Here is a 26,161-nt window from a genome sequence, read left to right as displayed (position 1 = left end):
TGTAACCACTGCTCCCAATCAAGACCTAGCAGTACCCCCAAAGTCTCTTGGGCTTCTTTGCAGTCAATATCCCACGACCTGTCCCTGGAAACAATTTTCCTGATGTTTTTCTACCATAAAGTAGTTTTGCTTATTCTGGAACTTCGTAAGGATAGAATAATACTTTATTTCTCCTTTGTGCCTGGCTTCTTTCACTCAGCAGAACGTTGAGATTCATCCATGTTGTTTTATGTCTCAGTAGTTTGTTCCTTTTTAGCAAATAGTATTCCATTGAATGGCTATACCATATTAACGGGCACTTGGGTTGGTTCCAGCTTGGAGGTTTCAGGAGTGAAAGGAAAACTGTGTAGAAGTCGTTGTGTGGACCTATGTTTTTAGTTCTCTTGGATGAATACCTAAGAAAGGAATTGCTAGGTCATATGGTAAGTACGCATTTAACTCAAAGGGCTTATATTTTTAAAGTAAGAAAGACAAAATAAATAGTTCTTCAACTTCTTTTGGACTATATGGATTCTCTCACTACTTCTGCTTTCTTATCTCAGCTCAGAAATAAGCTTTAAATTAAATAAGTAAGTGATGTCAGAGACATCCTCCTCAATTTTTTCCATCCCCAGGCAGAATTCCTTGGAATAGGTGATCAGCTTTCATCAATTCTCTTCTCACTTGCATTTGGCCAAGCAAAAGTTGATGTCTCTTAAGATCAGAACCAGAAACAGCCATGTCTCTGGTTCTTCGGGTAATGTGTGTTTGATTTTTTTTTTTTTTTTTTTGAGAAGATGTTTATAGAAAATGGCCTGCGGTATTGGCAGTTGTGAGAACAGATCTAACTTCTGCTTGGAATTGCTATAAATTTTTAAAACAAACCAAACCCTAACATCACAATATGGCTATGTAAGGTACCTCCAAGCCAAATCCATTAGGTTGGGAATGAAATATTTATTATGATCTGAATGAGACAACAACAAAAAAGGACTTTAGATTTTCCTTAAAGTTGTACAACCAAAACTTGGAACGTTTATTTTCCTACAGTGAGTTTGGGCATTTAATCTTTGATTTAAACAGGGACTCAACGTGACCATCACAGAAGAAAAAGTTTACAGAATTCATAAGTGAAAATGAAATCTTTTCAATGTTCAAAGTAAAGACTTACTTTGCTAATAAGCATTCTTGACCCATGTTTGAGGCACAGAGAGCTATTTCTTAGACTTAAAAATTATTTCTAATATGCATTATGAAATAATCCTTTCCCCAGCTTTCCCATAGATGCTGGTAAGCGATATTGCCGAAATTTTAGAAATTCGTATCCAAAGATAAAACCTTAAAAGGGTATTGGTAAAATTATTAATTTTCTCAAAAATTAAATAATTTAAAGAACAATAAAGAACTCAGCCTGATGAAAGGAACAACGATCTAGAAGTTGAGAGACCTAAACTCAAATCTTGCCTGTGTCACAGACTAGTTAATGGGAAATATACTAGATAGATTTCAAAGATTCTTTTCAGCTCTAATCTTTCAGGAATCCCATTATCTGGTTTTCAATATACACATAAATAATAGACCACAGATATTTGCATAAACAACTGTTTCATCGGAATGTTTTCACTCACCTCAAAGTAATCGGGTGGGGGGAGGATTAGACTAGAAGCATTTGTTAAAGTCTTTTGTAGAGTTACTACTTGCCTTACAAGAATTATAATACTAAAACGTCTTCATTAATTTCTTTTTAGTTACAATATGATGGAAATTTAGCATTGCCTTTTACATCTTTATTGTCAGGTAGATTTATGTCCCCCTGTTGTAAGATTAAGCATTCACATGACACTTTAATGTTTACTGAGTGGTTAAGGATCAGATGCAAGTTAATTCTCATGCAAGACTTTTTAAAGGCAGCGTGGGTTATTTAAACGGAAAGAAACCGCTTTGGGAAAAACACTATGTACAAATGGAGTTAACCTGGAAGGGAAGAGATGCCACCTTATTCTGTGAGTATCATGAGAAGCATGAAGTCCAAGCAGGTTTCTAGCAGGACATCTCACCACTGTTTTAAGGAGCAAATAAGGTTATCTCCTGGGTGCTTCCCTTTCATATACTCAGGATTACCATCCATGCATCATATCATTCTTTTTACCTGGGTTTTCAGTATTTTACACATCTCTTCCCACTCTATCCCTCCATGAGGTACAGCCCTTATTCAGGCGATCGTTTTAAGGTTATAAAACTATCTGCTTTTCTACTGTGGAAAAACCCGATGGAGGGCACATTTCTGATGTCAGCCTGATAGTATGAACTTTAGAAGCTCTCTTGGTGAGAAGATTCTGTAAGACCCCTAATTCACCTTAGGGAAAAAAGCAAAGAAACAATAAGGTCTACAAGCTGCATTTGCCAAGAAAATGGAACCTTGACTTCTTTGACTTAGGTGATTCAAAAATCAGATTTGAATATCACAGTGGCTATTCCTCTGCACTTTAATTTACATGATTTAAGAACAAAAGACACGGTCTTTTCAAGTTGAGTAGAATTAAAATATAATAGCTGCAAACACATATGAATGAACCGTATTTTGCAAACCACAATGTTCAGAATGAGCACAGGGCATTGTACGGGTGAAGACCAAAATTAACAGATTGCCCTGCCACTGATATAAAGGTAACTAACATCACTTGAGCTAAGAAGTAAAACTTACCCACAGGGCTGCTTTCTGATAACAGTGATGCCCCTGATGCTGTGAACTGTCAAAACATGGTGTCCATGATTGCACAGAGTCATAAGCTTGCCTTGAAAAGGGAATTTCCAACATAAATAAGAACATACCTTCTCAGATAGGATTATTGTCTCCATTGAATGAACAAATGGTTTCTTTTGGCAAAAACATGTAAATCAACAAATGTAGATAATTATTTTATCTTGGAATAATCATCAAATTTCTGTAACCCACTTCAGACAATAGGGTGTTTCCAGGAGAGAAGAGTCATTAGTAAGAAATTGACCTTTGTGGAGAAAGGGCTAGAATTCCTACCAGGCGTTATATTACAGAGTTAGATTTACAGATTTACAAAGACGTCTTTGGAGAAGGAATTAGATTGCTGAGGCGGGAATGCATCTGGTCTTACAAAGCACTGATACCAAAATGTTTATTTCTACCTTTCTGAGACTCATTTTCCAGAGGGAAAATGTTGAGATTAACTCCTCCTGACCTCTCTTCTCATAGACCTTGGCTCTGACCTTGCACGTGGACTGCCACCCTCTCAACAGCACGCTTGTCCTGCCCAGCTGTGCCGTGCTCCTTTCGGTCTCCTTACCATCAACAGAGGTGCCTTCCACACCGGTTATGATCTCATCTTCTTTGGTTCCATTTCTCTACTGTTAAGTATCCAAGCCCCCACCCCCTACCTTTCTCTTTTGCTACATATACAACACGCATTTAAATGTTTTGCCAAATGTCCATATCACTGCTGGGTGAAAGGTTTGGAATAATCCCGATTTCCCAGTGTTCTGCAACTAAAGGATGCCTATCCTTTCCCCAACCTTTCCCCCAAATTGACATGGTACATCTTGATAGGAGTTGGAAATGTCACAACAAATCATTTGTGTTCACTATGGTTTCATTATTGTGTCCTGGGTTTCTAAATGAAGCAAACTCCTGCTTAGCCAAGACTCTTACAAATGAATAGGAAACTACTCAACCATACCGCACTTCCCCCAAAGGAACTTTTGTTTGTAGGAAGTTAGAACAGAATTTCTTGGTAACTCAGGAGTTGGCGTAAGTAGGGGCTCCCCCCACCTCTGACACATGTGCCACCACTGTGGTGCCACGGCTGCGTCACTCAGGGCACATGGGACTATTCATGCGTTAGCAGCCTCCTCACTGAGTAATACACATCACCCCTTGGCTCTCTGTTCTGCCTTGGGTTTGAGGGTAGGGTTTTATGTACACTAAAAAAAAAATAAGCAAACCAATCATTTTAAAAAGAGATCATAAAAAATAAACTTTCCCCTATCGCTCATGCAGAGACAACCAGTAGTCACAGAATATTGCATATCCTTAAAGGCCTTTTCTCTATGGGAGATATTATAATACATATATTTTGCTTACCTTGATTCTTAAAAGGCGTTTGTGAACATGTCAAATTCTGGGAAGTGATCTCCTGCTGTTTAAATTCTTTTTTAACTCTTGCAACCCTTCGATCCTGCTGGCTTATTAAACCAGATAAATTGATATATACATTCCTTTCACAAAGAAGTTTACACGTCAGAGAGTATATCACTGTTATTTATTGTCATTTTAAGTCCTTTCCATCTCTGTAGCAAAGCTTCACTCACACTTGGGGCTCTTGGTACGGGTCGCGTTAGATAATAGCATGCGGCTAAAATGCATTACCAGTGCCCTATGCTGAAATAAAAATGAAAATGGGAAATATGAGAAACTCTGAATGTGGCTGCATTTCACACCGAGGCCCAGCAGAACGCCTACAACGGGGTCACAATAGCATCCTGGAACACCTCGCCTTCATATTTCCTTTATGCAAGACTGAGAAATGAGTCTCTTACTTAAGATCTTGTCATTTCGGGATGTTCTGTTAACACTGATATCTGGGGAAAGAGCATTCCAGAAGAGAAGACTGCAAGAGCAAGGGTCCCAAGGCTAGAGCATGTCTTGCAAGGTGAAGGAGAATCCAAGTGGCTGGCGTGACTGGGACAGAGCGCACAAGGAGAAGGGTGTGACGGGAGATCAGAGTAGTGCTACAGGGCATTCCGTGCAGAGTGTTAAAGGCCTTTGGAAGGACACTGGCTTTTACACTGAGAGTCATTAGGAGTCCTTGCAAAGTTGGAGCAGAAGAGTGGCATGTTTCAATAACATCCATCTGGCTACCGTGGAGAGGAAGGGTAGGTGCAGAGACCCGTCAAGAAGCGACAAACAAATCCAGATGGGATATCACAGTGGCTTGAACCAGCACGGTATCAATGGAGGTGGTGAGAAGTGGTCAGGTAGTCGGTATTTTCTGAAGACAGAACCAACAAGCCTACCAGACAGTTTGGATGTGACGTGTGAGAGAAAGAGAAGAGTCAAGAGTCCCCCCAAAGTCTGGGCCTGAGCAACCGCTGGAGTTGCCATCAGCTCAGGTGGGGAATGCAGTAGCCGTAGCCGGCTTGGTAGGTAGGTCTAAAATTCACATCAGTCTTCTGCCTACAATCTGCTCCTTTGCCTCTGGTGCTTATCTTACAAATTCCACACGGAACCACTTAAACACTGCAGAAAAAAATCCCAAAGGTCACCACTGACCCCTCCTTCTCCATGACCTCCACAACATCCAACTACACCCTCTGATTTTTACTTCCTAGATACCTCCTCTATCTACCCACTTCTCGCCTCCTTGGCCAACGCTTTATCGGAGGCCACCGTCATTGGTCATCTGAATTATCACAAGAGCCTCTGAACCGGCCATGAGTGCACCCTGGATCGAACCATTCACTGGACTGCAGCGCAGGCTTCATCTGAAAGCACAAAACCCTCCCAGGGACCACCATTTTTTATTGTCCTCAGATAAAGTCCAAATGCTAACATGTGGGGTTTTTTTTAACTCCTTGTTTTGGAATCATTTCTTTTAAAAAAATATATTTATTTATTTTGAGAGAGGGAGGGGTAGAAAGAGAGGGAGAGAGACAATCCGAAGCAGGCCCCACACTGTCAGTGCAGAGCCCAGCACAGGGCTTGATCTGACAAACACACAAGATCATGACCTGAGCCGAGTCAAGAGTCAGACACTTAACCAACTGAGCCACTCAGGCACTCCTGAAATAATTTCTAACTTACAGAAAGGTTGCAAGAATAGTTCAAAAGCTTTCCATATACCCCTCCTCCAGATATCTCATTTTATATCTCTGTTTTTTCTGAATCATTTGAGAGTAAATTGAAAACACACCCCTCTCCCATTAAATACTTCAGGGTATATTTTTCTAGGAATGAGACTAACAACATATAACTGCAATACAATAATCAGAATCCTAAAGTGAACATTTCTACAATATACAGACTTCATTTAAATTTTCCCGGTTGAACAGATTATGCCCTTTATAGCAAAAGGGATATAGTCGTAGATATAGATGTTGTCAACATTACTGGGCCAGGAGCTAGTCCAGGATCATATGTAGCATTCACTTATCCTGTCTCTTTAATCTCTTTTATTGTGGAGCAGTTCCTTAGTCTTTGCCTTTTATGACCTTGACACTTGTGAAGAGTATAGACCAGCTATCGTGTAGAATGCCCCTCAATCTAGATGTGTCTGGGGCTTGCTCATGGTTGGACAGAACTTGGTATGTTGGGCAAGATGATCACGGAAGTGAGGTTTCCTTCTCAGTGTATCACATCAGGAGGCAGATCCTCAGCATGCTTTAAAAATCTCTTCACAGGGGCACCTGGGTGGCTCAGTTGGTTAAGCATCTGATTTCGCCTCAGGTCATGATCTCAGAGTCATGGGATCAAGCCCCGAGTCAGGCTCCACACTGAGCACAGAGCCTGCTTGGGATTCTCTCTGCCCCTCCCCCACTCATTCTCTCTCTCTCTCTCTCTCTCTCTCTCTCAAAAATAAACATTAAAAAAATAAACAATATCTTCATAGCATTGCTTCTGCTTATGTGTCACCCTCCCCCCATCCTTGCTCCAAGGCTCTCAGACAGCCCCAGAGAATCCATCCCAACCCCTTCTTCCCTTGGCGAATCCACACTCTTCCATCAGATCCCATCATAGAGGTCACTTTGTCTAAGGGACTGGTCCTCAACCCCAGATCTGGGTAAGAGCCTCTCTTCTGAGCTCGCGTAGCACCCTGCACCCACCTATCATAGCACGTTAAGCTGCACTGTCACTGCCTGTTTATTTGTCTGTTTATTTGATGGCAGGGACTGTGGAATGTTCCCTATCATCACTTAGCACACAGCCCAGTGTCTGGCACACAGTAGGTCCCCAATAAATATTTACTGAATGAAGCATCACTTCCATGCAAACTTCCTCCTGAGTGTTCCCAGAGCCCTGCCTAACACCATTTTCTCTCTCTTGGTGTTGCTGGATTGTTTACTACATTTGGTCTTTCCTGTTAGACTGGAAATTCCTGGAGCCACATCCGAGCTCTTGCATTTGATTCCAGTACACCTTAACACAGAAGGAAGGAAAGAAAGAGGGGAGGGAGAGAGGGAGAGATTGGGCCTTCTGTTTTAGAACTTTGATCCTTCCGAGTTTGGGTTGAGCAGGTGCAGACTGTTTTGGAGTCTCTCTCCCAGCTAGTCCTCCCCCCACACCCCACTTCCTGTTTATTCTGCCTTCCAACATCACACTGGGGAGGGGTGGGGGTGGGAACCATTCCAGTTCCTTTATCCGCCTTCTCACTCCCTGTAGGTCCCAATTCAGGAATGATTGCTTTGAGGTTGAGTTTATGCTCTTTCACAGTCTTTATGAGAGTTATTAACAAGAACCTAAAGCTTCTAGTGTGAATTCTCATCAGTGCATATACTAATAAGCAATGAAGTCAATGAAGGAAGAAAAAAGAAACAAAAGAAAAAGAGGACAAGAAAATTCACAGATTAAATAGTCAGAATAGTCTAGAATTTGATTGCATTGTCTTATAAAGCCTTAAGGAACAAATCAGGTAAAAGAAAAGATTCTCCTTCCTCAAAGGTTTCCTTTTTATACTTTCCCTGGCCATCACATTTAATTAACAAACTAACACTTACTTCAAGATTTTTACAAGATATGATTTAATCACTGTAATATCTTGAAGACTTGGTTTTCCTTATAACAAATTCTTCAAGCCCTTATTTCAGTATTAGTGAGGATTAGATTTGGCCATGAGCAACAGAAATGACAGTGGCTTAAACGAGACAGTGTATTTCTGGCTTTTGAGATCAAAGTTCAGAGGTAGGCCATCCATGACCATCAGAAACTCAGATCCTATCTCTCCTGTCCTGCTGTTCTAAACACAGTGCTGCCACCTTATATATCCAACGTGGCTGCTGGAGCTCCTGCCAGCCCAGGTTGGTCTATTTCACAGCAAGATGAAAGGAATGGAGGTCCGCTCCCATCCTTTAATGATACCTCCTGGAAGTCAGAGGTGAAACTTAGGCTTTTAGCTTATCGGTTAGAACTCTGTCACGTGGTTACCCCTAGCTGCGAGGGAAGCAGAAAATTATAGCTTCATTTGGGGTGACCATGTTCCCAGGTAAAATTGGGGGAATAAGGAGAGAACAGATACTGGGAAACAATAAGCAGTCTTGAAGACGATCTACTCTTCTGTAAAATGAGAATAATAGTAATACCTACTTCCTAGGGCCCTTGTGAGGAGAAACATGAGATAATGCATGAGGTTTGCACTAGTGATAGTAGTAATGACTTCCTTCTTCCTTTGAAGTTCCTTCGAAGAAAGAAGTGTGCACTAAGTGTGCACCGAGTGGTAATCCGTTGCTATTACTATTAATCCAGTGAGATATTAACCCCAGTTTGCAAAAGGAGAAGGACTCCAAGACTCCAAGAAGCTAATTAAGCCCCGTCCCCCCACCCCCAGGAAAGACAGAATGAACTGGTGGAACTGGGGCTAAATCCAGATTCTTGGGACTCTGAATCCTGGTTTTCTTTCACTCCTGGTACCACCTCTCTTTCTGCCTCACCTAACCATACCATGTCTCTTACTATGACCCTCATGTTCACCAAGACACCATTTAATATGCTTCTCTCCTTCGGGAATCTTTTATACTCTACCCTGGCACTAACTTGTCATCCTTCAGTCAGAACTGGGAGTACTAGGAGCCAGTGTGAAGACACGGCTAATCAAAAGGGGCCGCACAACAGGATCTCTCATTCATTGCTGGTGAGGAGGTAAATGGTAGAACCACTGCGGAAAACTCTTTGGCAGTTTCTTATGAAGTTAACCATATACTGGGGGCGCCTGGATGGCTCCGTCAGTTAAGTGTTCGACTCTTGATCTCAGCTCAGGTCACGATCTCACGGTTCATGAGTTCGAGCGCCGCATCGGGCTCTACACTGACGGCGCAGAACCTGCTGGGAATTCTCAGTCTCCTTCTCTCTCTCTGCCTCTACCTCACTCTCTGTCTCTTTCTCTCAAAATAAATAAGGAAACTTGAAAAAAAAACTGGGGGGCCTGGGTGGCTCAGTTAGTTAAGCGTCCAACTTCAGCTCAGGTCATGATCTCACAGTTCATGAGTTCTAGCCCACGTCGGACTCTGCTGACAGCCCGGAGCCTGGAGCCTACTTCAGAATCTGTGTCTCCCTCTCTCTCTGCCCCTACCCCACTCACACTCTGTCTCTCTCTCTCTCTCTCTCAAAAATGAATAAACATTAAAAAAATAAAGTTAGGGGCGCCTGGGTGGCGCAGTCGGTTGAGCGTCCGACTTCAGCCAGGTCACGATCTCGCGGTCCGTGAGTTCGAGCCCCGCGTCAGGCTCTGGGCTGATGGCCCAGAGCCTGGAGCCTGTTTCCGATTCTGTGTCTCCCTCTCTCTCTGCCCCTCCCCCGTTCATGCTATGTCTCTCTCTGTCCCAAAAATAAATAAAAAAAACATTGAAAAAAAAAAAAAAAAAAAAAGTTAAACATATACCTATCTTATGAACTAGCAATCCCATTCCTATGCATTTATCAAAAAAAGGGCTTCAACTAGAATGTTCTTTATAACTTTATTAATAAAAGCTAAATTAAATAAGTTAAAAAATGGAACCAACCTAAATATCCATTCACAGGAAAACAGATGAACATAGTGTGGACATTTATAAGATAGAACACTACTCAGCCATAAAAAGGAGTGAACCACTTACTGACTTATGCAGGAGCGTGGGTGAATCTCAGAAATATTACATTGAATGAGAGAAGCCAGGCCCCAAAGATCACCAATCATATAATATTGTGTGATTCAATTTATATGAAGTTCAAAAACAGGCCACATTACATATCAGGATAGAAATCAGCATAGTGATTGCTTGGGTCTTAGGGGAGATGGGGTCAGAAAGGAGCATGGGGAACATTGTAGGGTGATGGGAACTCTGTGTACCTTTAGTGAGGTGCCAGTTACATCAGTGTGTGCACTTGTCCAAACTCAAACTACGTGCTTACGATCGGTAGATTTCATCGCATGCAATTCTCTCAATAAAAAACAAAACTAATAAAGACGTGTGGGGCTGCAGAAATGAATGCTACACAGACATGTCACAAAATAGCTTTAGAAGGGAAAGAAGTGAGAAACAAATAAAAATGGGGAGAGAGGGATCTTAACCAAAAAATCCATAATAAAGACCGCCACTATATTTGAAGTAAGCCTTTCTAGTTCTACGGTGGCCACGCCCACAACTAGTGTCTATTTATTCAGGGCTACTGTCACCAAGGTTAGAGCTGAAAAGAAAAATAAAGTCTCTTTCACAAAAGAAGGCAAAAAGAACCTTTCAATACTGTTCTCAACAAGTTGTTGTGCTCGAAATTCTATATTCCAGCCAGCCCAAGGCAGCGAATGGATTAAGTGTCAAGAATCTAACCTGTTTGTTTTCTGGCCACATGCTCGAGGCCGGGTGTTTCCGTTTCCTATTGCTCCTGGAACAAATTCTCACAAACTTAGGGGCTTGAGACAATGCAAAATTATCATGTTACAGTTCTGGAAGTCAGAAGTCTACAGGGCTCGCTGGGCTAAAACTGGGGTGTTTGAAGGGTTGTGTGCTTTCTGGAAGCTCTAGGGATGATCTGTTTCCTTGCCTTTTCCAGCTTCTAAAGGTTGCCTAACACTTTTTGGCTCGTGACCCCTTTGTCCATCTTTAAAGTTGACAAGGGCAAATCGTGACTTCCTCGTGCTGTGTCACTCTGACCCTTGGACACTTTGGCCTCCTACTTCCATTTTTTTTAAATTTTTTATTCATTTTTGAGAGAGAGAGTGCAAGAGGTGGGGGGGGTGGGGGGCAAAGAGAGGGAGACATGGGATCCGAAGCAGGGTCCGGGCTCCGAGCTGTCAGCACAGAGCTGGGTGTGGGGCTCGAACTCACAAACCATGAGATCATGACCTGGGCCGAAGTCAGACGCTTAACCGACTGAGCCACCCAGGTGACCCCTCCTGCTTCCCTTTTTAAAGACTTTCGTGATTACATTGGGCCCATCTGGATAATCCAGGATAATTTCTCCATCGCTCCATCAGGCGATTAGGAGCCTTCATTCCAGCTGCAACCTTCATTACCCCTTGCCATGTGAGGAGATCCATTCACAGGTTTGGATGACTAGGACACAAACATCTTTGGGGGACCATCACTCTGCCCACCAAGCTGAACTTTCACTGTAAAATGTCACTTTGAATCCTTCTCCACATCAGCCATCAGGTGAATGTTTCCAAAGGTTCGAGGTGTGTTAGAAGCTGTTATGCAGGCAAATGTGATAAAATCAACCCCGTCCTACAGAATTACATTCTATTTTCAAGTGTTTGCACCTAGTTCTACAATGTCCTAAAATTTGGAGTTCCAGAGATCCATTGCTGTGTAACACACCATTTAGTGGCTTCGGAGAATGAAAATATTTTGCAACACGGGGCGCCTGAGTGGCTCAGTCGGTTAAGTGTCCCACTTCGGCTCAGGTCATGATCTCACAGTTCACGGGTTCAAGCCCTGAGTCGGGCTCTGTGCTGACAGCTCAGAGCCTGGTGCCTGCTTCAGATTCTGTGTCTCCCTCTCTCCCTGCTCCTCCCCTGCTCATGCTCTGTTTCTCTCTCTCTCTCCAAAATCAATAAAAACATATTAAAAAAAGAAAATATTTTGCAATGCAAGTCTGAAATTTGGCATTTGGACAGGGCTTGATAGGGACAGCTTGTCTCTGCTCCACTTGCCATCAGCTGGAGTGGCTGGAAGGCTGGGGGCTAAAATCAATCGAAGTGTTGCTCATATGGTCGGCAGTGAAATGCCGGCTGCTGGCTGTGACCTCGGTGAGGCTGTCAGCTGGAACACCTACAGGTGACCTCTCCATGTGGCCTGGGCTTCCTCACAGCACTGCAGCTAGGCTCCAAGGGCGAGCGTCTAAGAGACAGCCATGGATCTCACACAAGAGGAGTATGTATCGCCCTTTATGGCCTGGCCTTGGAAGTCACGGCCACGTCTATTTGATCAAGGCAGCGGCAGAGCTCCCCCTAAATTCAGGGTGAGGAAAGGGAGATTCTACCTCTTGCTGGAAGGTGGCAAGGCTGTGGAAGAGTATTCAGGGCCAGAAATAACTTCGCAACCTTTTTTAGAAAACACAGTGTGCCACTGCTTCTCTGCCACTTTTTCATTTCTTCTCTTCATTTTAAGTCTCCTCTTTCTTTTATTCTATTTGTCTCCCTTATACAATTGTCCCCCTTGGCCCCCCTTTTTTTTGGTCACCCACTCCTTCTAGATAGAAATCAGGCCAACCCTGAGTTTGCAAACAATAGTTTCCTAAGGTGATAGGAAAGGGCTACAGAACATCCACAGAGGGGCATCTCATTGCTCAAATCGGGGATCATCTGACCATTTTGCGCCGGCAAAAATGACAATTTCATATGCTTCAACCTAATATTTGCTGCCTTTCTAGTCAGCGAAAAAGGTACCAATCTGCTATCAAAAGAAAACGATGGGCACCTGGGTGGTTCAGTCGGTTAAGTGTCTGACTCTTGATTTCGGCTCAGGTCATGATCTCATGGTTCGTGAGTTCGAGTCCCACATTGGGCTCTGCGTGGACCCTGCAGATCATGCTTACAATTCTGATTCTCTCCCTCTCTCTCTCTCTCTCTCTCTCTGCCCCTTCCCTGCTCGCATTCTCTCTCTCTCTCTCTCAAAATGAATAAATAAAATTTTAAAAAATCTTTAAAAACAATAAATAAATAAAAACAAATAAAAATAAAAAATAAAAATAAATTTAAAAAGGAGAAGGATTGTTTCCCCACTCCTCAGGCTTCCAGTGGGTGGGAGTGTCCCAAAACACACACTGCCTTTCTCCATCACTGCCCTTATCATGTTGACCCAGGGACGGTGCAGTGACATCTGGTAAATTTGGAAAGACGCAATTCGGCAGGCTTGTCTTGGCACCTCCCTGTTTCTACTCGAGACTAAACTGGCTCCAGGAAGTAGGCCTTTTCCTCTGCTTTCAAACCCACTGGTTGGAAAGGGCGGCTGGTGTTGAGATCCCTCCCAGCCCCCAACACTTGGGTGAAACATCGAAATTTCTGGCACTCTCCCTCCAAACATTTAAGCTATGAAGGAACTGTCAGCAAGTACTTATCACAACAGAAACTAAATTATACCCTCAAAGCATCGACGAGTTACAAGCTACAATGTCAATTAGATGTCACGAAATACTACAGCTTGTTTTGAATGACCACAGTATGCTAACTACACTGCGCATTCTACACATAGCTTGGCTGCTATCGTATACACACGAGTTCTTTCACAACGCATATGTTTCATTAAAAAAAAAAAAAAAAAAGCAGGGCTTAAAATGATTATCCCATTGTGAACAACTGGAACATTTTAAATACCTTGGTCACAACCAACAATGTGGCACTTTCGTTTTCATCTTTGCTTGACTACCAAACAGGAAATCTCCTCAATTAGATGTCTGCTAAGAAGGAAAAAAAAAAATGCCATTATCCAAGGACACAGCAAGTTCTGTCAGGTATTTCAACATGGTGGAAGAGTAGTGAGGTTTTAATTGGCCCTATTGAGCTCACCCACAAGCTACAACATTCTTTACCTCAGCAGTGTGGTATTCAAAAGGTAAAAAAAAAAAAAAAAAAAAAAACTACAAAGTTAGTTTCTACCTTTGAAAACATCAAATGAATCATGTTCGGTTTCATCCTGTTAACCGAACGTTCGTTGATAAAAGTGCACATATCAACACTAGTAAGGCGGGTATTGAAGAGTAAAACAGAGGATAGAAAACACCCCACCCCCAACATTGTTTATTTAGCTAAAATAAAGAACTGGGCTCCATGTTTTGCGAGTATTTTTGCAGTCTTATCTCCTATGCTGGAAAGCACTTTCTCCAGACAATTCAAGGTCAGACAGAAAGTTGCCTTCTATCACCCTGGTCTTAACTAAATGATAAAAAAAAAAAAACTTTCTGCAATCAAAATTCTTACCAGTTTGGGCTTACTGAAGTAGGGCACACCGGCAGATGTATTTTAGAACTGCTAGGCAAAGCATTCTGAAACAATAGACAAAGAAGTAATCAAATAAAAGAAAAAGAATGGGAAGGTACAAAAAACAAAACAAAACAAAACAAAACAAAACAAAACATTCTCCTTAATACAGAGAATGCCAGAACAGGAAGGGCTGATGAGACAGTTGTGGTTTCAGTGGGCCTTGTTTAGACAGATGCGCAACTATTAGTTTTCTGCTTTAACTTGACCAAGACTTTTGACATTAAGGAGAAAACAGCTAACGCAGTAATTAACAACAACAACAACAACAACAACAACAACAACAGATGAAAGAAAATTTGAGGAGGCGAAATCTTCATGGTTTGTATGGAAGGCGTATCAGTTTGGGTATTTGCTATAATCAGCGCCATTCAAGCCCTGAATAGCAAGCAGCTGGAAAAGCTCTGTGTACAGATGTGGTTTTCCTTTTCCTTAACCAACATTTCATTAATTAAATAACATTCTTTCAGTGGAGCAGGGAGACTCCTGAGGAATGTGGGAAACATGGAGAAAAACCCTAGAATCCTCAGTTGCCAATACTGGAGGAGATTTTAAGGCTTGAGCTGCTTTCACGTCTTATTTCCTTTCTGTAGGCTTTCAAACCCTTTGTCCATCCTGAAACCCAGGGGGGACCTCCAATCTCCACTCCATCCCCTTATCTTTCCCCCCTCCAGCTCCATCCTTGGACCACCCAGTTTGCATCCAAGCCCCATCCACCATCTAAGCATGTCCACCATCAGGAGAATAAACTCAGGGCAAGTGTCTAGGAAGTCCCTGGATTGGGCTCAGGGCCATTTGGACGAGGAACTCTGGGGATCCAGGTACCCAAGTGTGGTCTAGATACAGGGGCACACAAGCTCTGGGCATTCCTTGGCTCTAAGGGGAGTCACAAGGCCTTACAGAGATCAGCATGGGGGGACCCAGGGAAGGAGCCCCGGTTGCATGAGACAAAGGATGGTATTGGCTTCTAGATACAGAAATGGTTACTGGTAATACACTATCATTATCTCCGCCACTCACCAGAAAGTTCTACACAGTTCCAAATGAACTAAGTAGAGACATAATAAGGTGTTTACAGTAACTCAAGAACAACCTCTAAATTTCCCTGAGTTACTAAAAACAACAAAAAAATCAGACCCAATCTTAAAAGCAAAAGCAAATAACTTTAAGTTTAAATTATTTTGCTTATTAAAGCAATTTAGCCTTGATCAGAAACTACATAACGTTTGAAATTTTAAAAAGATTAATCATTAATTTTAAGAGACCAATCCAATAGTCCACATGTTTCAAGTCTTCATGAGCTTCTGGTCCAGTTTTTTTTTTTTTTTTTTTTAATCTGTTGGGGGTAAAAATTATCCCTAAAATTTAGGGAAGACATCCCTTCTGTCACTATTTCATTCAAAACTCTTCAAAATAAATTACACAAGGACGTAATGATTGGCATCCATGTACTAGATGTCCCATAAAAAGATAGTTACCTTTAAAAAAAAAAAAAAGTACGTAGGGGCTGGGTCGGTTGAGCATCCGACTTTGCTCAGGTTATGATCTCATGGTTTGTGGCTTGGAGCCCCACATGGGGCCCTGTGGATGGCTCAGAGCCTGGAGCCAGCTTCAGATTCTCTGTCTCCCTCTCTCTCTCTCTCTCTCTGCCTCTCCCCCACTCCCACTCTGTGTGTGTGTGTGTGTGTCTCTCTCTCACAAAAATAAAGCATTAAAAAATTACAAATAAAAATAAAAAATAAAGGTATGTAAGATTTGAGCCCTCAATCCACCAGCACTGTGTCCAATTTGCAACAAGAACTAGAGGGTACGGGGAGAAGGCGGGGGGAGGAGGAGGGGAGACCCTATTGCCCACATGAATTTTGCTCCGCAAGTAAAACTAAGGGGAGACTATGAGGCATGCACAAACGACAACAACTTTTGTTTTTGAAAAAATTGTTGACCCCGGGGCGAATTTTCAAGCTGGTCCCAACAATCATAACCCCAGCTGCTGTCTCACAATCGGGTTCAGGCTCAGAGAAAAGAGTAGATTAGGCCAGACCCCTAAGGAACACCGTGTAAACGTAAAACACGACAGACCCCACGTGAGCAAAGCAGAAAGCTGTTTCTCAGCAGCAAAAGCAGGCCTTCTCAAAGGCTTTGGTGTGCAGTTTTGATGTAGAACATCTCATCAAATGTAACCATCTGGAGGGTAATCGATTGTAATCTGAGCTGTTCCATTTTGCCTGCTTCATCTACCTGTGCCTTCCCTTTGGCCACCAACTGCCACGGAGAAGGGCGCCGTCACACACCCGTGATCTCTCTGAGGGCGCTGCCCCGCGGTATCTGCGACTTGAAAAATCTATCAAGTCCTTTGAGCTTCCTCAGGAAAGACCTTCTGAAAATCAAGTCACTCTCTCAGTTTACCTCCGAACGTAAGCCGAATTTAAATAGCGCGAGAAATTGGGGCGCCCGGGTGCCACGGTCGGTCGGTTAAGCCTCTGGCTTCAGCTCAGGTCGTGATCTCACAGTTGGTGGGTTTGAGCCCCCTGTCGGGCTCTGCGCTGACAGCTCAGAGCGTGGAACCTGCTTCGGATCCTGTCTCCCTCCCTCTCTATGCCTCGCCCCACTTGCGTGAGTGCGTGAGTGCGTGCGTGCGTGCGCAGACGCGCACGCGTTCTCTCTCTCTCTGCCCCTCCCCCGCTTCGTGTTCTGTCTTTTCTCTCTGTCTCTCTCTCTCTCTCTCTCTCTGTCTCTCTCTCCCTCTCAAAAAGTAAACATTAAAAAAAATTTTTTTTAATGTTAAATTTCTTGAGTTTTACCGGGTCAATCTGTGGGAGATTTGGCCCTGTTCTGTCTCATCAACTAATCTTGAATGAAACAGTAGTTATTATCAGTGGGCTGGTAGTTATTGGGCCTGGGAAACCTTACGGGTTCACACAAAAAAACCCAATCCTCTTTGGTTTTGTTATCTGTGTTCTATATACCACAAGAACATTCTGAAACAACTTGCAGTTAGCATCTCCTAAAATTCCTGCGAATTATCTGCCCAAGCTATGCCTTTTTGCTTCGATTTCAGGTTCTCCCTTGAGACTTTGAGAAAGGAAAGAGTTGACCTGCTGTTTTAGGGATGTAACGCAAATTATGCTCTCCCTTCTTCCCATACTGCTGGAGAGAGGCAAGGGAGACAAGGGAGACATGAACCAACATTTAGAGCAAGAGAGAAACCTGGAAGCCCCCCTTCAGCAGTGCCTAAAGACACTTCGAGGCGTCAGGCATTCAACAGATCATCTTATGTGATCCTCACTGCAATCCCACAAAATAAGCATTGTAGTTACTATTCTCCCTAATTTCAAACATGGCAACGAGCATGGATGGTTAAATACTCCTAGTTAATAAGTAGTAACAAGAGGATTTGAACACACCACTCTGGTTCCAAAGTCTTGGTGTTTCCTTCCACCACATGGCTTCTGTAGTTTCCTTCCTTTGTTATTTGCTGCTTGCACTTTGATATTTTAAAGGGAATACAAAGCGAGAGGCTGTATGCCTTGCCTTGGGTGCTGTTCCCCTTATCTGTACATATTAATGATTGACTTTCTCTGGCAAAGGCAAGCACCCCGGTCTTGACAGGGTCTTGACACTTCCCCATTTTTTCACGGCTGCTGAAAGCTGATAATAGACTTGAGCTGCCCCCACCACAGAAAACATTTTGCTTTTTTGTGCTGCAAAATTCTGTGTATTTTAAATTCAAGCTCTATGAGCTTGGAGATGTCTCCCGACTTCAAGATTAAAACCTGAAGTTGACCGGACACTTACTCCCCCTAAACAAAGAAAGAAAGAAAATGCAAAACACCATCCCAGGAAAGCATCATACTGGCATCTAAGAAATGTTCCCTGGGGCCCCTGCTGCAGCCTTGCTCGGATCTGCTGTCCACAGCTGCAGGCTAGCTCACTGAAAACCTGGAAGCCTTGCTGGGCACCGCTTAGCAAAACTTAGCACTGCCCTGGGAACTAGTGAAAAGAGGCCACAGTGCACGTTAGAACACATTTCAGTATCTCTTAAGACCCACATGAAAAGTCTTGTAAATAAAGACCTGCAAGGTGCGTGCACTAATATTAGCTGGTGTCTCTTTTCTGAGTTTTCACTTCTCAGTAGCCAAGTGAAATTTCTGCCTTTGAAATTAGTTTATATGCCTCTAAACACTTCAGTCAGTGCTTGGGCTTCTTAAAACGTTTAGAATGCTAATTAAGCACTGCAAAAAGCTGGTCGAGGTGGTTGAAAAATGTATGTCCCTTCCCAGATACTTTGAGTATCTATAAACTTCTTGAGGTGTACGGGCGTCTCCGGGGCACTGAATTACAAATAAAAAGCTTGGAAGTGAATCTTGTGGTAGCTACTTCCCAAACCAAACTGAGTACTTACAGAGCCAATTATCCACCAGTCTGAAATACCAGAGAGGAAATAAAATTGACTTTTGCCAAAAAACAAACAAAAAAAAAAAGAATCAATTGAATTTATTTTTATTTCACTACTAGGCCATTCACGGGCAGATGAAAAAGCAACAAACTTTTGTCGAGTTTCGTTAACACATTTGCTTTCTTTATTTTAGAATATAGTCTACATCTGGATTAAAAAAAGTTTTAAATAAATTTAAGACATATAACAACAGTGGAACGCTTCATCATTCTACGTACAGCACGATAGAATGTCAGATGGTTCCATTTCGGATAAGTCCACTTTCTCATAATAACATTATTATTTTCACTGGCTGAGCGGCAAGCTTCGTACAAGCTGGCACGGTGCCAGCTTACACACACTGGGGTGGGGGCGGGGAGTGCGTGGAATGGATGGGGTAGGGGTGCCACAGGACAACTATACAGTGTAACAGAAAATCATTAATCTCGTAGTACCGGTTACCGACAGACAGTGCTGTTTGTGCGCTTATCACAATGGAATCGCCGAAGTTTCAGAATAAGGAGGAGATTTGAAATACTTTAAGACAGGGCCACTGTTACAGAAAGAAATAGTGCAAACAGGAAAACTGATGCAATCCTAGCAACGCTGCGGCCTCCACCAGCCCAACGGCAGGGCGGTACGAGGCTGCGCGCCCCGCCTTCCCCAGCGCCCGGCTCCGGGCGGGCGCTCCCAAGTGTGGCAACCCCGCGCCGCACCCGGCATGGCCCCTTCTCCACTCCTCTCCTCCAGAAAGAACAGAAAAGAAACTCCAAGAAAGGCACAGGCTGAATGCAGGGCGTCAGCCCAGTCCCATCCCCACTAACGTAGAACACAAGCCCCCCCACCACCCACTGGCGGGAGGGGCGGTCTTTGAGCCCCCCAATCCTGCCTCCCATCACCACTCTCTTCCCCACTTCCCAAAGAGGCCCCTTCCTCTCGGCGGCCCCGCCGCGCCCCCTGCAAGTACGCAGCACCCCTCCCCCCCCAAGCCTAACTTTGCAGTCCGCCCATCGCCCTTCGCGCCCTACAGCCAGAAAGAAAATAGCTTTGAGGGAAAGAGGGTGAGAGATGGGGCCGGTAAGGGTGCTGGACAGGCGGGGGCGTCCCGGCTCAGTGGCCCCAATTGCCGAAGCCGATCTCCTGCTTGTATCTGTTGGTGAGGATGTTGGCTTTGCGCGTGAGTTTGGAGAGCACAGTGTGCAGCCCGCGCAGGTGGTAGTGGAACTGCTGTTCCAGGTCCTCCTCGCCGGCTTCCGCGCCCTCTAGGTGGCTCAGGTCCACCAGGATGTCCTTGGACTTCCAGGCGTTGCTCTCTTCACTCCCTGCCGGCGGTGGCGGCTGGTGCAGGACCCCCCACTCGATATCGTTGCGGATGGACTTGAGCAGCACGTAGTGGCTGTACATGTCCCGGGAGGGCGCGAAAAAGCTGCCGTTGGCGCTGCCCGGGCCGGGGGCCGGGGGCGTGCGCTCCTCCAGGCATTCGCCGCTGCCGCCCACCTCCACGCCGACATCGTTGTCCAGCCCGGGCTCGGCCAGGGGCACGTCGCGCAGCAGGCTGGGAACCATCACCGTCTGGTCCATGTTGTTCACCGCGCCGATGAAGCGGTTCATGGCATTAAAGAGCGAGTGCTTCTGGTTGTAGGTGTCGCAGATCTGCATCATGGTGGCCGGGCGAGCGCCGAGGCACAGGGACGCAGGGGCACGGGGTGGCCGGCTGGGGCGACGGGCTGCCCGCCTTCACGCGCTTTCCGAGGCCCGCGCCGGGGGCCTGGCTAGAGCCGGTGCGCGGGGATTCCCGGCTCCTGCTCCGCCCTCTCCAACTCTCGTCTCGCTCGCAACCCGGCCCTGCGGGACACGCAGCTGCTCGGAGCTTAGACTCCCGGAAGCTCGCGATGGCGGCGCGTGGTCCGCGGGTCGAGCCCAGGCCTGGCTGGGGGACGGGGACGAAAGAGATTACTCACCCGGCTAGGGTGCCCGGCGGCCCCGCCCGCGCACAGCGCCCTCCTCGGTGCCTGCTCACCCGGGCACCGGGAGCTCCCCTCACAGCCCGGCGGTCCCACCTACTAGCCCGCCTAAGCCGCGGAGAGAAGAAAGGGGCTGCCTCCCCACCCCCCTCGCCCTCGGAAAAGCCGCCTGAGTCCCAGCACCCACGCCGACCGGGCAGAGATGGGGCAGGGGCACCCACCTCCTGCTGCTCCTCGAGATCCCCTGCTGCTGGGTAGCTCAGCGTTCCCGCTGCTGGCGGCGGCGGCCTGCGGGTGCTGCTGCGGTCAGTGGCCGGACTGTGACTGCGGGCGGCGGTAGTGGCGTCGGCCTCCTGCCCATTCCAGGTGCTCAATTTATAGAGCCCCGGAAAGGTGTCGCCGGCGCTCAAGGGCCACCCCCGGTGTCTCCTCCTCCCGCCTCCCGGCAGCGCCAAGATAAAAGGCCCGGGCCGGGATGACCGCGAGTAACACTCTCCTGGCCCCTTCTAGAGTGGGGGCGGGGCGCTCCGGGCCAGCTCCGCCTCTCGCCTGATACCCGGGCGGAGGGAGGGCGCAGTGGCCGGGCCGGGACGGGCCGGGTCGGGCAGGGCAGGGCAGGGCAGGGCAGAGGAGGGATGGGGCAGCCGCACCCCGCCAGCCCCAAGCAGGACAGCTGAAGGAGGGCCGGACACTGCTCGGGTGAAGATGCAGGCGTCCGGACCGGTCAGGGGGCGGGATGGCGTGTTGGTTTGGGTGGGCCTTGCACATGCTCCCAAAGTGGGATGACTGAAACGCACAGTCCTGGTTGCAAACAGAGCCCCCAACCCTGAATCGATAGTGGCCACGGCCCAGAAACTACGATCCTGGTTTATTATTAGCCGTCGGGGAAGAGGGACCAGCAGCAGCAGCGGCGGCAACTCCATCTCCGGGCTCTTACGTAAGAAGGGTGGCTGGGCATGCCTGGTGCACGTGGACGCGTGGTGTTCCCGCGGTGGCTCTGGCCTTGGCCAACTGCTGGGGGAGGGGAGCCTCGGAGGCTTTTGCCTCCCTCCAAGCCGGGTCTTTCCCAATCTTTTCTGTAACAGCTGCTGCCAGGGATGAAGAGCAACTCACCATCCCATTTGCACATTTTCCCAAGAGATCAGATGTGGCAATGGGGAGCAGTGGCCAAATACCTACTTTTTTCCAAGTCCCTCTACTCGGAGATGGTGGAGAGCCCTGGCCACGTGGCTTTTTGGCTGCCAAAGGGCTAGAAGAGGGTGACAGTAGTTAGGTCCGGTGTTGGGTGTCTTTCATCATTTAACAGAAAAGCAGGCAGGTATCCAATATTTTTTGGTGGTGGAGGGGGTGGGGAGCTTGAAATGTTCCTTTCCTAAGATAGTTCTTAAGACACAGGGTCATTTAATAGGGCCTAAGCCATGTACTAAATCTTTGAATTTAACTTTTAAGAGCATTGCACCTTAAATTACACTTTGGGACTCCAAACCACAACCCGTTTTCATTTAGTTTTTTTTACCATCTCGCTTCCCTTGCCATGTCCTTCACTGGCTGATCTCCAACAGTCCTACAGGTAACTCAGCACGATCAAGTTTCTAATTTTAAATTGCTTTTCTCTAAAATCTTTTAGGGGTGCTTTTACTAGAGTGTTTTCTCACAGGACAAGAAGTGCCAAAACAAGGGGGAGACACCTAATAAAGGAGTTTATTTCTTCCACTCTTTCTTTCACTTTGGAGATGTATATTTAAATTTTTTCCACAGCAAACAATCAGACTTGGTGCTACCAGGACTGACCTGTGGGCAACAGGACCCAAGTCAGTGACCTCTGGAGACAGAGCCTAGCCTGCTGACCTCCACTTTCAGGGCTTATTAGCTCTGCCAGATCAGAGCCCATGTTTTTCTATCGATAAAACTGAGGTAATGTCACCTGCTCACCTAGCAGTCTTTGGGAGAATCAGTGGAAAGAAAAATGTAGGGCAAAAAATAACTATATAAATTTGAAGCGTTGGGAAAATCTCATCCTCCCACTTGCACCATGGAGACTTAGAAACTTTTCCAGGGTCAGTTTCCTTATCAACAAAATGGAGCTTCTCCCATGAGCTATAGGCAATTTTGGTTAAGGTTAAATAAGACAGTGGATGTAAAAATTATGTAAATTTTAAACTACTTTCCAAAGATTAATTGTACTTACTGAAGGACCTCATCATAGCTAAGAAGTGTTTATGTGAAGAGTCAGAAACTTTAAAAATGTGGAAATGGTTTATGATGAGCCACAGACCCTTTCCCCTACTGCTTAGGCAGCAGGAGAGAACAAAACAGTTCAGGTTGATTTTAAACCTTGACAACCAGTGAGCTACAAAGAGCATTGCAAGAGGAAAACTCGAGAAAAACACATATCCGGTTTGCAGTAGCTGATCCTCTCATTAATTAAAACATATTTGTCCCCCCATTACAGACCCTCTTGATATTTTAAGTACATATGCCTCTGGAAGAAAACTTCAGATTGAGTTAATTAAATGCTGGAATCCTGCCTCTTTTTGTCTTCGTCCCAGTTCCAACAAGGTGTGATAATAACTAACAGAAAACGGAAATCCAAGTGATCTAGCACAGAGATCGCAGCAAACAAGCCCGGGTTGAAAGAAGGCCCCTAAAGCCGCCCTTTTGGCCTCCACCCATCCCCCGATCCGTTTCCTTCCTTCCTCTAGTCTCGAGGTCACTCTTAATCCTCCAGTTTTTTACTCCAGTCCCCGTTCTTTTACATTTCTTAAATACTGTAAGAGAAAGATGGCTCATGCACCTGCCTGCAAAACTTCCCAAACCTGGCCTCCTCAGCTCCCCGGTGCCAGCGCAACAACTCACGCCCACCGGAGTAACTCCGGAACGAAAAAGTCCCCGGGCCAGGGCTCCGGGCCCTTAGAATCACCCCACCACCGCCCCTCCAGCTTCAGCCAATCAGATGCCGTCTGAGAATGTTATGCAAATAAGCCTTCGCGCCCCAGCCAGTGAGAAGCCACAGCCCCCTCCCCCCAGCGTCCTCTTTCACCCCAGCCGCGCCGAACTGGCGGCCGCGTCCCTGGCAACTGGCGCGCAGTCAATTTTCCCTCACACGCGGCTGGAAAAAAAAAAAAGATGGTTCCCTGGGGTCACTTGGGAGGGGTGCGGGCGGGCCCTGGCCCGGCCGGAGGCGGCCAGCCTCTCTGGTTGCCCCAGGCATTTTCCCAAATCGAGATCTGGAACTGGCTGAAGATGCTGAGCTACCTGCCCAGGCTTTATTTTGCCTCCGGAGAAGAGTAAGTCGTCCTTGACAACTTCTGAGTACTTGTAGTCCGCCAACAGGCTCAAGGCTAGCAGCCCCTGGTCTGCTTCCTTCCCAATACGCTAAAATCTCAGTAAAAGCCTTGTCTGGGGTCTGGCGCCCACCCCAACTTCTTGGTCCACAGCTCCAACTCTGGAGCTCTTAAGTTCTGCTTCCTAATTTGCACTTTACCTTCTAACTTCAGCAATCAGAAAATCATGCGTTGCTGGCCCATCTCCCAAAAAGTGTCCGCCAGTTACTCCTTCTGTGTCCTTTGGATAGTTGGGAGGAATGGCATTTTAAACGATGAGAAATTCATAAATAAAATAGAGAGCAAGAGTCAACTGCTCAAAGTAGGCAGATTGGAGAAATAAGAGGTTCAGCCAAACGTTGGAGAGAAGGTGGTATAATTCTAAGGCTAGGAAGCAGCCCAAGTCAAGGTAGTGGAGATTCTGGATTACTTTGAGGCAGAACTTAGAAGGAACCACTTAATGCAAAGTGTCCAAGAAACACAACAATCAGTCTCTTATTCAAGGGCATGTCCTCCAACCACCCACTTATACTGAAATCCCTCCCAACACCCCCACCCAGTGGTCACCCTGGCCCACATTCTTGTCATTTCTGTCCTCCAGTATTAGCTGTCCCTCCTTGGAGCCTCCCCAGGAGGCCGTGCAGCACACCATCACATATCTGAAGGTAGATTCGGTCTCCCTTAAATCCATTCTTCTTCTGGCCATCTATCCCCAAGTCCTCCAGGGGTTTTTCACCTTCTCTTTTGAGGTGCTCATCCATCCTGGTCAGTCTTTGGAAGTAGCTGCAATTTGCCTGTAAGGGTGGCATCTTGAATTCATTCCAAGCACCGTCTTTTCTAAACGGAGTGACCTGGCCACCTATTTTATTGTAAATGGTAACTTTCTATGCTGCATTTATTGCACACAAGTGCTTGGAACTTAGACATGTCAATGCATTTAACTTCACAACAACAGAGGAAGTGAGAAACAGAGTTTACATGGCCAAAGTAGCAGCGCTGGGATTTGACCTAGTTTTCTGATGCCAAAATTAATGTTCCTTCTACACTACCCAACAAATATCTATTTCCTTACAATTCCACCTAATTCCACTTTAATGGACTTCTTTTAACAGCTACACCCATATGCTGCTGGTTAACAAAATTTTGTGCAGCTCTTTTTGGACCAAAGCACAAAACTTTATATGTATCTTACTTAAACTTTATCTCATTAGATTTGGCTCATTACTTCAGCCTGTTTCAATATTTTAGGTCCTAATTTTATGCTCTAATGCATTCAGATCGTACCCGTACACTTGATCACTATTCTATATATTCATCCAAGTTATTGATAATAGGAAAAAGGCAGCACTCGGTAAAGGGCAAAGTTCTATAGAATATTTGGAAAGCTCCTTCAGCTTTGATATCAGTCCATTAATTAGCAACTTTTGCTGTATGTTGTTTCAGCCAGCTATGAATCATGTTAATTGTACAATCACCTAGCCTACATATTTTTTCTTGACGACAGAATGTTATGAGAGACTTTGCTAAAGGCCTTGCTACAGTCCCCAGTTAATGGCCGGTTTTCTTCTGATCAGAGTCAAGAAGCAAGGTATTTTTTGTCATCTGCCCATGGAGGAACCACTGTCGCAAGGTACAAAAATGCAGAAATAACATAATAATATTCTGAGTTAAAATAGGGAGGAAAGGATAACCCCATTGTAACTGTCATTATAGGAAACACCCTTATGAAGATTTAGCTGGGAGAAGAGAGACAGGAAGGTGCTAAAACCCAGGAACATGGCAGTAATGAGTCTGTTGGCTGTAAGCCTTAAGCTTTCAGGTTCTGGCATGTCTAAATATGTTGGAGTTAGCATTTTTGTTACATCTCATTTAAAAAAAAAAACAAAACAGAAAAGCTCTTTAGGGGCCCCTGGGTGGCTCAATCGGTTAAGAGTCCAACTCTTGATTTTGGCTCAAGTCATGATCTTGTGGCTTGAGGGGCCAAGCCCCACGTCAGGCTCTCTGCTGGCAGCACAGAGCCTACTTGGGATTCTCTCTCTCCCTCTGTCTCTGCCCCTCTCCTGCTCTCTCTCTCTCTCAAAATAAATAAACATTAAAAAAAAAAAAAAAAAAACCTCTTTAGCTTTGAATCCAGGAAGCGTAGAGCACAGGAAAGGTTGAGAATACTAAAGACTACCTTTTGTTATATTCCCAGCATTTCTATCTTTGAGAACTTTCTATAGAAAATGAATCATTTAATTTGAGTATGGTACATAAGAAGAGTAC

General features: G+C 45.3%; 1 protein-coding gene and 1 long non-coding RNA gene across 2 annotated transcripts; both read right to left on the bottom strand.

Annotated features, from left to right (window-relative positions):
* Positions 1-4,305: 4,305 nt before the first annotated feature.
* LOC122235530 lies at positions 4,306-14,180 on the bottom strand. Its single transcript, XR_006213586.1, has 3 exons — positions 14,115-14,180; positions 13,512-13,594; positions 4,306-4,390 (listed from the first exon to the last, which is right to left on the bottom strand). It is a non-coding gene; the product is annotated as an uncharacterized LOC122235530 (long non-coding RNA).
* Positions 14,181-18,665: 4,485 nt separating this feature from the next.
* MID1IP1 (MID1 interacting protein 1) lies at positions 18,666-21,064 on the bottom strand. The gene is made up of 2 exons (XM_042974090.1): positions 20,795-21,064; positions 18,666-20,539 (listed from the first exon to the last, which is right to left on the bottom strand). Exon 2 carries the CDS (start codon positions 20,269-20,271, stop codon positions 19,720-19,722), a length of 552 nt encoding a protein of 183 aa, XP_042830024.1. The 5' UTR covers positions 20,272-20,539; positions 20,795-21,064; the 3' UTR covers positions 18,666-19,719.
* Positions 21,065-26,161: the final 5,097 nt, after the last annotated feature.

The sequence above is a fragment of the Panthera tigris genome, chromosome X (genome assembly GCF_018350195.1).
Source record: "Panthera tigris isolate Pti1 chromosome X, P.tigris_Pti1_mat1.1, whole genome shotgun sequence".
Classification (NCBI taxonomy): domain Eukaryota; kingdom Metazoa; phylum Chordata; class Mammalia; order Carnivora; family Felidae; genus Panthera; species Panthera tigris.
Note: the sequence above shows the minus strand (reverse complement) of the source record. Positions and strands in the feature narration are given on the sequence as shown.

Bases quoted from the DNA above. Each gene is read 5' to 3' on its own strand.
- MID1IP1 (XM_042974090.1), bottom strand. From the start codon at position 20,271: ATGATGCAGATCTGCGACACCTACAACCAGAAGCACTCGCTCTTTAAT.